Below are 12,541 nucleotides of genomic sequence, written 5' to 3' on the forward strand. Positions count from 1 at the left end.
AAAAAAAAAAAAAAAAAAAAAAAAGGAACGTCTCATCTTTAAACAATAAAATTATAAAAGAAAAATAAACAGTTTCCTGAGAAATGATTTTTTTTTTTCCTGGAAAATACACATTTGGTTTCAGATAATTTATCTCATTAAAGACCATGAGATGGATTTTGTGAAAACTAAAGTAACACCATTATGAAGTAAATTGTGTATATTTGCTTTCAAAATCTTTATATTTGAATACAAATGTACTCCCTGGGAAGTCTTAAGCTAATGACTACTGGCTATCGAACAAATGTAAAGAATTGTATATTTTTGAGTACCTATTACATGCCAGGTAGAAGATCTTCTCTCAGCCACTCTGAGTGGAAAGCATCATTATCTCCATTTTATAGAAAAGCAAACCAAGGCTCAGAGAGATGGTATGCCTTGCCAGTTAATGAATGACAGAACCATGATTCCAGCTGAGGTCTGTATTGCCTTGCTCTCTAGGAATGGTAGTCCCCACCATAAAGAATTTCTCAATTTCCTTTCCAATCAAAAGGTTAAGACCCTTTTGATTGCCAGTGACAGAAACCCAATTGACTAGCTTAAGTAAATAAAAAGAAGGAGTTTATTGGCTCATGAAGCCTGAACTGTGTGAAGACCTAGGTAGAGAACTGGCCTTAGGAACTCAATGGGACCAAGGGCTCAAATGCCACCTGGTGGCATTTGCCTTATGCTGGTTTCATTTTCTCAGACCGTACCAGCTTTCTACATAAAGTGGATCTTCGGTTAGAACTCTTCGCTCCTATCTTTAAGGACCTTGAAAGAAGGAGCCCTTTGTCCTTGGCTAAATGTGAAAAACCCCGGAGACTCTTGAGTCACAATGCTTACCCCTTGGGCCACTGATAGTCTAAAATGAGCTAGGCTGAGTCTTGTGCCAATAGCACAGGCCTGATGCCAGATAAAAGGGAGAGTGAGTAGGGATAAAAGGTAAGACATAGCTAATAAATTATTGTACCAAGTAAAAACATTGAGTTGACTTGCAATTTGTTTCTTTTAATTAAATTCATTTCCTTTTTTTGGCATTTTGAAGACAAAGTAAGATACTAAACTTTATTTTTATTGATTTTATTCAAAGAATTAAGCTAGTAGGAGTAGCAGATTCACACTTCTAAGATCAAGGGCCAGCTTCTATTAATGAACACTTGGTGTGTGCAAGTCCCATGAGGTAGGGATACTTTGTTTTGTTTTTTATTTTTTATTGGGTTTGATCTCTTTTGTTTGTGATGTATCCCCAAGTGTCTAGAATAGGACCTGGCATATGGTATATACTCAATAAGTATTTGTCGAATGAATCCATGATTGAAGGTGAGATGGCTAGTGTTACACAGAAACCTGTAGCATTGCTGGAGAGATAATATATAAAACATAATCCATTGCAGGTATATTGACAAGTTCAAAATAATATAATGGATATTGAATATCTAAGTTTTTGTTGTTGAGACAGAGTCTCGCTCTGTTGCCCAGGCTGGAGTGCAATGGTGCAATTTCGGCTCACTGCAACCTCCACCTCCCGGGTTCAAGTGATTCTCCTGCCTCAGCCTCTTGAGTTGCTGGGTTTACAGGCACCTGCCACAACGCCTGGCTAATTTTTGTATTTTAGTAGAGGTGGGGTTTTGCCATGTTGGCTAGTCTGGTCTTGAACTCGTGACCTCAAGTGATCTGCCCACCTCGGCCTCCCAAAATGCTGGGATTATAGGTGTGAGCCACCATGCCTGGCTTTGAATATCTAAATTTTAATTGAATGCTGAGGGAATGATTAATCAGAGTAGGGCTGGGTTAACTGAAAAATATGTACTGCAGATACGTTTGTATTTATGGCCAGATAGAGGACATGAATCTGAATTTGCAGAATTATCTGGCTTAACATTTTTTTCTTTTCAGTTTTCACTGTATCCCCCATGTTGATTCAATTTTAAAAATATACTTATTTTACTTCAATTCAACAATGCTGTGCCAGTACAAACCCATACCTTCTATCTATTATTTTTGTTTTGTTTTTGTATCTCTGCACCCTGTTACTTCTTTTCTTATAAAATTGGTATTTGAAATTTATTGAAATATTTTGGAAGAGTGACATGCCATTTTTGGTACTTTGTACCTCTGCACCCTTGGGAAAGTGACCCTGGCTTCACATTTCATAACTGCCTTGTGACCATGGCCCTCAAGTGGTTGCCAGATGGTTGAAGAACATTAACCCATCTGGCTCAATTTTGTGACCATGGATTGAATCCTCTACATAACTGCAGTGTGCAGACCACATATCCATTCCAAGATTGTAGTCAGGATATGAACTTTATAAGAATAAAACTTCTTCTCTTCTGATTTGGGCCTGGTATGTGGTACTACTAGAACCACACCACCTACTCTTGGTGCTAACAATTTGTGGCACAAAGTTGTTCAAGTTTCACCCATTAAAGAAATTCTCCAACCTTGCCTTCTCCTCAAGTAACTACCCCATTCTCTTTTTTTCTTTCATAGCTAATATTCTCTGCTCTCCTGGTCTCTCTACTTCTCTTTCATTTGTATCTCAGCTCGTGAAGCATGGTTTCCACCATGTTCCTAAAACTACATTGCCCAGGGTCACTAGAGACCTCTTATGAAATATAACGACACCTTTCTACATAACTTCGGTGTGGATCACTTTTTCACATTGAACCCATTTTGTTGGTTTATGTACACACCCCTTCTTTGGCTTTCCCATCTGATCCATTTCTCCTTTGATGGAGAAGGTGAGTCTGCTCCATATTTACCTTCTTACTCTGAGTAACCAAATGTTATGGATGGGAGGTTAGCTCTGTTTGTGAGAGAAAGGTGGAGAAGAGTGTGGGGAGGTAAATAGATGGGAAAAGGTAATCAGGCTTTATAGAAAGGCTCTCATTAGCGAGCTTCTGGGGGATGCCAAGATCCATGCTTGGAGATTGCCAAGCTTGTCTTCAAATCTCAGCTGTATATTACTCATTTATGTTTTTTGTTTATTTGTGTTGTTTGTTTTTGAGACAGTCTCTCTCTGTTGCCCAAGCTGGAGTGTAGTGGTGTGATCTCAGCTCACTGCAACCTCCACCTCCTGGGTTCAAGCAAATCTCCTCCCTCAGCCTCCCAAGTAGCTGGGACTACAGGCATGCACCACCATGCCCGGATAATTTTTGTAGACAGGGTTTTACTATGTTGGCCAGGCTGATCTTGAACTCCTGACCTCAAGTGATCTGCCCGCCTTGGCCTCCCAAAGTGTTGGGATTAGTGGTGTGAGCCACTGCCCTAGCCTATTACTCCTTTAGAGTGATTTAGAGCTAAGTTTATTTATGGTAACTTGATAGTGATGGGAATAACCATTGATGAAATGTAAAGCCTTTATCTAATTGTTTATCTAGTTCTTGCTTGTGGTTCATGAAATTTTCATCTCTGTACAGTTTGAAAATTAAGATGATAATTTTACAGATATTTTATTCCTTTGTGAAGAGAAAAGGCTTTTATTAACAGAAGTCAGTGGCAATAACTTAATAAATACAATCAACTGGTGTTCCTATAGTATTTAAAAGAAAACAAAGTTTGCTAGATTTCAGCCAGTTTTCAGATGATTTAATGTCTATTCTTACTGTAATAGAAAATATATAATTTGATCGTGTTCTCATTTTCAAAGACTTTTACTCTAATAAATGACTTTAGTAGTTGAAAATGAAGTTTAATGATATTTTATGCCTCTACTTTTAAAACAAAGTCTAACAGATTTTCTCATGTTAAATCCAGAAAAGCTACCTGACATTTTAACTTGTTTTTGATTTGTCGGTGAAATCTTGTAAAATCTGCCACAGTTCTAAACCGATAAAGATCAAGGTGTAAGGGAAAAATGTAGAATATTTATGTGTTTATTTTTTCTCCCTTGTTCTAAGCACAGCAATGACTATTTGTAAAAGCATTGCTTTATTTGTCCACCCTTTTCATTGTTCTTTAGAAGCCCAACGCTTTTCTTTAACACATACAATGTGGCCTTTTCATGAAATCAATTCCCTGCACAGTGATACAAGGCAGAGCATTGAATTCTGCCAAATATCTGGCTGAGTGTTTGGTGCTGGAGGGTCTCCATGAGGTTTTGTCTCTCTAAATCCTTGGGTTAATCTCCTTGGATATATTTGTGTGAATAAAACTATGTTAAGGGAAACAGGACAACTGAAATATTTGCACATGCAACTTATTGGTCCCACCTTTTATTCTTTTGCAGAGAATGGGATAGAGAGCTGGCTTCAAAGAAAAATCCCAAACTCATTAATGCCCTTCGGCGATGCTTTTTCTGGAGATTTATGTTCTATGGAATCTTGTTATATTTAGGGGTAAGGATCTCATTTGTACATTCATTATGTATCACATAACTATATTCATTTTTGTGATTATTAAAGGACTAGGAAATCTGGTTAATAGGTGTAAAAATATAAAGAATGAATCCAACTCTAAACACTAAGGAAGCACCTAAAACTCTAGTGAGGATGAGTAAAAATCCTTTGGAACTAAAATGTCCTGGAACACAGGTGGCAATTTACACTCTCAATGGGCTCAGCAAAATAAATTGGTTGCTTAAAAATTATTTTCTGTTACAATTCCAAATCATATTATCTTACTGGTACATGAGGTTACTGGTGCCTTTGTTTTGCTGTATTCAACAGGAGAATGTCAGGAGACAATGTCAGCAGAATTAGGTCAAATGCAGCTAATTATACATATGATTGTTTGTAATATTTTGAAGTCATATCTGCATGCTGAATTGTTTCAAAGAAAATACTAAAATTTAAAGTATAGCAGCAAATTTCTCTTGCAATTTATTTTCTTAATATCTTACATCTGATCAGTGTGAAGAGTTGCACACCTGAAAATCCAGGCTTTGTGGTGTTTAAGTGCCTTGTATGTTCCCCAGCTGCTGTCCAATGTGACTCTGATTTATTATTTTCTACATCATGAAAGCATTATTTGAATCCTTGGTTGTAACCTATAAAAGGCGACAGGTTCAAGACTTGTTTAATCTTCTTGTTAAGGCTGTGTACAATATTTGCTTTGGGGTATTTACTTACCATATGAATTGCTTTGTGTTTATATTGGTCTTTATGCCTCAGGGAGTTAAGCAGTGCTACAGTGTCTCCCAAAGAAATGCCATTTGTGTTACATTGCTTAAAAAGTTTCAGTTCATATACCTCCGTGAAAAATGCACTTTAAACTTATCTTAACAAAATAACTACACTTAGGTCCAGAATGTTCTCTAATGCTCTTGATAATTTCCTAGAATAAATTTTTCTGACTTTTGAAATAATAGATCCATAATATATATTCTTATGGAAATCTGAAATCATGTGGGAAATTGGGGATAAAAAGTATTTTATTAGCAAATTTAAATGAGGTAGATGGAGAATTAAATGTCTTTTAAGTTACCTTTGAGATTTTTCTCAATCACAGCACCACCCAGAGCTTTGAGAAACAATTTTATTCACAGCTTCTGATTCTATTTGATGTAATTTTTAGAAAATAAGTTTTGCTGATTGCTTTGAATCAGGGTATGGAGTACAGTTCACTCTGATCCTATCATATAAATCATGTTAAGTATTTAACATTTTCAATAAATGATTGTTGGATTGAAGTGAATGATATTTCAAGTAATTATTACGTCATGGCCAAGATTTCAGTGAAACTCAAAATTTCTCCCTGTCATGTTCTCCACTGCATGCTGCTTCTATTGATTAACATAAGCACTACTGAGTAGAAGCTAGAAGAGGGATCTAACTAGAAGGCCCCTTTCTATTCTCTGCTTGGCTTGTAAAATAATTTATTTCTCTAGATCCCACCAACATAGTTTCATGTGAGCAAAAACCTAAATGTCAAAGTTTGTATGACACATGGACATGTCTATAGAATTTTTTTTGGTCTGGTGTATGCCAAAAAATAAACATGATATAGAACAGTTTAATATTTATTGAGTACCTAATCTGTTCCAGTTCAATATGAAGCTCTTTATGCAGATTATTTTATTTAATTTTCCTAGTAACTCCATGGAGCAAAAATTATCTCTAATTTATATAATAGGAAGTTGAGCGTAAGGGAAATTAAGTAACTTTCCCAAACTTACACATATGGCAAATTTGAGAAATATCCCAGTTTCTTTAGCTCCAAAGCCTTTGACCCTTTCACCATATCAGATTATGATTGCTATTAATATATGATTATAATTATAATGCTTGCACTTAGGTACTCAACACAATGGTGACTCTAGTAACCAGCCTTGGTTCTGCTGAGCTTCTCTGCATCTTCTCTGGAGACACAGGCTACAGAGCTTGAAGGCTAAGGATTCTTCCAGGGTCACTTCAGGGGCAAATCTGAAGAAAGTTCACAACAGGTAGCAGGGCAGGAATCAACGAGATCTTCTCAGTTACTTATACCCAGAGGAGGAACTGTATGAAATCCACCCAAGAACCAGTCATGCTAAGTGCCAAACCTATAGACAAAAATAAGCGATAGGAGAATGAAGTAGGTATGGAGAAAGATTAAATTGTTCTTAAACTTCTCAAGATTAAAAATATCCCAGCAAAGGAGATCTTAAAAGCCCTTCATGGTGTATTAGTTGTCCATGCACGGGGGTGTATTAGTTGTCCATGCACTTCTGAGCCCGAGGCTACAGCTCTGGAACTAGCAGCACGTTTGAAGGGGAAAGCATGTTTCCACCATCTCAACTCCTACTGATAACCAATGGAATGTTGCTGAGTAAAGGATCCAGGGGGAAGAAGCAGCTGAAATGTGTATATGAGAAGGCAGAGAGAATAATATTTATATTGGGAATGGCACAAGTGTGATGAGGCTGCAGGTTTTTCACCCTTGTCATAGAGAAAAAGCCACGCTGACACCATGCAGTTTTAAATAGTGAAAAATTTGCAAATTGTTAGGTCTTAAATAATTTAGATAGCCATAGTGGCCATTTAGATTAGTGCAGTTTTTTTTCAGGGTATCTGATCTCTTGATTTAATTCTTTTCATCTCCTATAAAATAAAAGAGGGGAGAAAATTTAGCCATTATAGTATTTCTGTACATTTTCTCCATCCTTTTACATAACTTACACCAGTGCCTTCCTATTTATGGTATTCTTTATGGGTATTTCTTCTTTTCTTTCACTGAGCAAGGATAAATGAGCCAGGGATTCTTGAAACTGCTATAACACTTCTCTTAGAAATAGATGGTCATACTTTAAGAATGTCTACACATTCTTAGTCCCTCTAAACAATGACAGTTGTGGCATAAAAATATTTGGTTGGTTTCAGGACTGATAGAGAAAAGTACTATAAAATTTGCTGTTAACTGTGAAAGGTTAAAAAAAAGGAAATGCCATCATGAAGGAGCTAATCGTTCTGAAGTACTGCTGTAATTTTAAATATTATTAGCTATGACTTCTCACTATTAACTATGCAGTTGTTTTTTCTTCATCTGACTTAGCAGCCAGATAGATGCAACACTGTCTTTAACATTTAAGACTCCCAGCAAGGCCGGGCACGGTGGCTCACCTGTGTAATCCCAGCACTTTGGGATCCTGAGGCGGGCAAATCACAAGGTCAGGAGTTTGAGGTCAGACTGGCCAATATGGAGAAACCCCGTCTATACTAAAAATACACAAATTAGCCAGGCATGGTGGTGGGCACCAGCTACTCGGGAGGCTGAGGCAGGAGAATAGCTTAAAGCTGCAAGGCGGAGGCGGAGGTTGCAGTGAGCTGAGATCGTGCCACTGCACTCCAGCCTGGGCGACAGAGCGAGACTACATCTCAAAAGAAAAAAAAAAAAAAAAAAAAGACTCCTAGCATGGAAGAGAAACTGGCTGCTGAAATCCTGAATGTGAGAGTCAATCAAGGATGGTCTGAGGGAAGTCAAGTAGAGGGAGCTCTGTAAGCAGATTGCTGAGAGAATATGATTATCACAAGGCATTTATGATGATAAGAAATTCACAAGCGTTCATTCAAAAATATTCTTGATTCCTAGGTAACTCTGGACATGTTTCTGCCAACAAATTGAGGCATATGTCAGTGCAGTGCAGCCTAGGTCAGACTACCTTTTTTCATTAAACCTCACAAAATTAAAGGACGTAAAGGAGAAGTCCGGGTACTCATGTTGCAGACTACAGTCTATATGGCAAAGGAGGATCTCTGTCCCTTATGTTTGGATAAAAACATTGGGTAGGCATTTGAATACAAACCTACTGCTAATGTGGAGACCAAGGTCTTTGGCCCCCTAAAGGTTTGCTGAAAAATTACTGACAGGAGGCAGATTGATAAGAGGAAAGGCACACAAATATATTTGATGTGTATACATGGGAGCCTTCAGGATGAAGACCCACCCTCACAATGCAGTACGGAAGCTTGTATGCCATCTTGAGGTTACAGAAAGAATGAGGGCTTGAATCTTTGTAAAACAGGTTTCAGTGGCAAGACAGGTTATGAGAGGGAGAAAGGAAGAGGCTTGGGTAGCAAAGGGGGTCTTGTTTTATAGATAAATCCTTGGCAGCTCACAGAGAAAATAGATGGTAAATGTTTCTTTTCAGACCTTGGCAGGTGTTAGACTCTCAGTTAATCTCTCCTAGATGAAAAAAAAAAAAAAAAAAAAAAAAAAAAAAAAAAAAAAGGCCTAGAAAGGGAGAGCCTGGCTGCACTAACACATTTTCTACAGACGCAAATTTCTCCCACAAAATACAGCTTTGCAGAACCACTTCTATCCGCTGGGCCTCTGGCAACCATTTCAAAATATGTGAATGAAATATATGTGGGGTAAACTATTTTATTTACTTCACTGAAGAAGGGATGGTGTTCTCTCGGGAATTCTGTGCATAGAGAGCCTGTGGCTTAAGGCACTTTGATTTCTGTATGTTTCTTCCCGTGACTGGCTACCTAGGGACTGCTATCTCCAGCAAATCTTCTAAATGTCTGCCATGTAGAATTCCTTTCTTATCTTTCTGTCTCACCCCCTTACCTAGCTGCTTCTCTAACCCCAGAGTGACACTGCACTCCCCACAATTTCCTATGTCCTGAATATTTTACCCCATCCTAAACTCCATCTCTAACACAGCTGCACTTTCTCATGCTACCTACTGCATTGTACATCTTCCCCTTAGTTCCCATGATGCAACTCTGCCCTACCCCAGAAAATGTAATTTAATTGGTCTGGAATAAAACCTGGGACACTGTCATTCTTGAAATGTTCCCCAAGCGATTCTATTATACAGCCAAGGTTGAGAACTACTTGTAGCAGGCACAGCATGGTCACTTAATGATTTGTTAACCTTTTTGCTAGATCTAAGGTGAGGAAATTGCAGAGTGGTATCCATAGAAAGAACTGTTTAGTTTAATTTTTTTTAAATTTCTTCTTCTAAAAAAAATCCAACCAGATACATGTGCAGAACATGCAGGTTTGTTACATAGGTATACATGTGCCATGGTAGTTTGTTGCACCTATTGACCTGTCTTCTAAGTTCCCTCCCCCACTCCTTACTTCCCAACAGGCCCTGGTGTATGTTGTTCCCCTCTCTGTGTCCACCTGTTCTCAATGTTCAACTCCCTTTTACGAGTGAGAACACATGGTGTTTGGTTTTCTGTTCCTGTGTTAGTTTGCTGAGGTTGGTGGTTTCCAGCTTCATTCATGTCCCTGCAGAGGACATGATCTCATTCTTTCTTATGGCTGCATAGTATTCCATGGTGTATATGTGCCACATTTTCTTTATCCAGTCTATCATTGGTGGACGTTTGGGTTGGTTCCAAGTCTTTGCTATTGGGAACAGTGGTGCAATAAACATACATGTGCATGTGTCTTTATAGTCGAATGATTAATAATCCTTTGGGATATACCCTGTAATGGGTGCATGGATCAAATGCGTATTTCTGCTTCTAGATCCTGAGGAATCGGCCCCCACTGTCTTCCACAATGTGAACTAATTTACACTCCCACCAACAGTGTAAAAGCGTTCCTATTCTCCACAAGCCTCTCCAGCATCTGTTGTTTCCTGACTTTTTAGATGACGCCATTCCTAAATGCGTGAGATGCCCTATCTCATTGGCGTTTGATGCATTTTCGTCTAGATGACTTGTAATGATGAGCTTATTTTCTTTTTCTTTTTTTTTTTTTTTTTTTTATTTTTGATGACAGAGTCTCACTCGTCACTCAGGCCAGAGTGCAGGTGGCCGGATCTCAGCTCACTGCCAAGCTCGCCTCCCAGGTTCACGCCATTCTCTGCCCCCAGCCCGGTAAGCTGCGACTACAGCGCCCGCCACCTCGCCCGCGCCCCTAATTTTTTGTATTTTAGTAGAGAACGGGTTTCACCATGTTAGCCAGCGATGTCTCCGATCTCCTGACCTCATGATCCGCCCGTCTCGGCCTCCCAAAGGCTGGCGATTACAGCTTTGGAGCCACCGCGCCGGCCCGTGAGCTTATTTTCATTATGTTTGTGGCCACAAAATGTCTTCTTTGGGAGAATTTTTCTGTTCATATCCTTTGCCCCAGTTTTGAGACTTGTTTGTTTCCCGTAAATTTGTTTAAGTCCTTATAATTCCTGGAATAGCCGTTTCAATGAGTAGATGCAAACATTCTCCCATCGTAGGTTGCCTGTTCGCTCTATGATGTTCTTTTGTGCTGGATAAGAACATGTTTTATAGAGTTGGAGAATTAAATCGTTAAGCCATAGAATAGATTCGGTACAAGCAAGTGCTCTCTCTATATATGTAGAGCTTCTGTATAGTTGCTGCAAAAGTAATTGTGGTTTTCACCAGAAAGAATGCAAAGGACATAATACCTTGTACCAATTAAATATATGAAAGGAATATATTATATAAAAATATATATTTTAGTCACATGTATGTCGCTAGCCTATTATTAATATAAATACATTATAATTATATATAACATGTGTATATATAAATAATATGTAATATTTATCCCCAAATACATAATAACTACCAATAATATAATAATTAATATATGATATAATATAATAATAATAGACTATATGCATATATACATATGTATATATATATATCTTTCATAGACTTAAATATATAACAGCAATAATAGGTTAGAAAATAGCAAACATATATATATATATATTTTGTTTTGTTTTGCTTTGTTTTGTTTTCTGCCTTTCAGTTTTAGAGACAGGGTCTCATCATGTTGCCCAGGCTGGTCTCAAAATCCTGTGCTCAAGTGATCCTCCCTGCTTTGGCCCCCTCAAAGTGCTGGGATTTCAGACATGAGACACTGCACGTAGTCCAGTCCCTATATTTTTAAATAGACTCTCTACCTAAGTGCACAAATACTTGTTATTTACATTTAGTTATTTCTGTATATATGCTATAAGCAAATCTTGAAGTACCAGTTTGATTTTTATAAGGCACAAGAATATATTTTGCTAATGCTTTAAAATGACAGCTAGATTCTAGTATTACTTTAGAAATTAAAATTAATATTTTAACACATCTTTCATTATTGTATTATCTGAACCAAACCTATTATTGCTGCTATTCCAGGAGGTTTTTCTTATAAAATATGGAGAATATAGCTTAGATTTCTAGTGAAGATGTTACCAGTAATAATTAGTAAAATCAGTAAGCACTAAAAGGAAAATACCAAAACCAAAACATTTTGAATTAGTCATTGAATCTCAAAGAAAGGTAGATTTATGTTTTGAGATTCTGTTCTAGGTTTGGTATATGTGTATTTTTGCAAAAACCATAAACAATTGTGGCAAAATGAAGGAAATGTTTAAAAATAAACCTCTTAAACAATTCTTCAGTGGATTAGGCATGAATATGTTTTTATTTTCTTTGATGAATATGGGAAAATTCTTTTCCTTAGCAATTTGTATGAAGCCAAAAACCATTGTCAGACTCTGCTGTATCAAAATAAACAAAAAATTGACACTCACTTTACCCTGCCAAAAGCAAAATCTTAAACTTTTGCTTTAGTATATAAGCCAGCATTCACTGTATCCTATGATAAGTTCTGAGTGTAGGTGTGTTTGCTTTCTTCCATTTTTTTGTACGCATGTTTTCTTTTTATTTATTATTGTAAGTTATGTGAAATTTTTATCCAAATTTTATTTTTTTCTGATTAATAATCAGAATAATCAGGTAATTACTGATAAATTTGATGTTAATCATTCCAGCTTTTTCCCATGGAAATTTATACTTAATAAAGGGGAAAGGTCATCATTACATAATGTCCTTTTAATCTGCTTCTCCCTTGAATGTGTTGTGAATGCCTTTCCGTGTCATTAGATGTTTTTCCACCTAATTACTTTCATGAATCATATGGCTGTACCACGATTTATTTAATCAGTTCCTCATCATTGAATATTTAAATTACCTCGGCCGGGCGCGGTGGCTCAAGCCTGTAATCCCAGCACTTTGGGAGGCTGAGACGGGCGGATCACGAGGTCAGGAGATCAAGACTATCCTGGCTAACCCGGTGAAACCCCGTCTCTACTAAAAAATACAAAAAATTAGCCGGG

General features: G+C 37.4%; 1 protein-coding gene across 4 annotated transcripts in view; it reads left to right on the top strand.

Annotated features, from left to right (window-relative positions):
- The window catches only part of CFTR (CF transmembrane conductance regulator), a 184,557-nt gene that overhangs the window by 26,177 nt on the left and 145,839 nt on the right, over positions 1 to 12,541 (top strand). For all 4 annotated transcript variants that reach the window (XM_017867350.1, XM_017867353.1, XM_017867352.1 and 1 more), the window contains one exon: positions 4,253 to 4,361. In XM_017867350.1, the coding sequence (XP_017722839.1) occupies positions 4,253 to 4,361 (109 nt within the window). The remainder of the gene's footprint in view (positions 1 to 4,252; positions 4,362 to 12,541) is intronic.

Source organism: Rhinopithecus bieti, unplaced genomic scaffold, assembly GCF_001698545.2.
Source record: "Rhinopithecus bieti isolate Rb0 unplaced genomic scaffold, ASM169854v2 scaffold_3858, whole genome shotgun sequence".
Classification (NCBI taxonomy): Eukaryota; Metazoa; Chordata; class Mammalia; order Primates; family Cercopithecidae; genus Rhinopithecus; species Rhinopithecus bieti.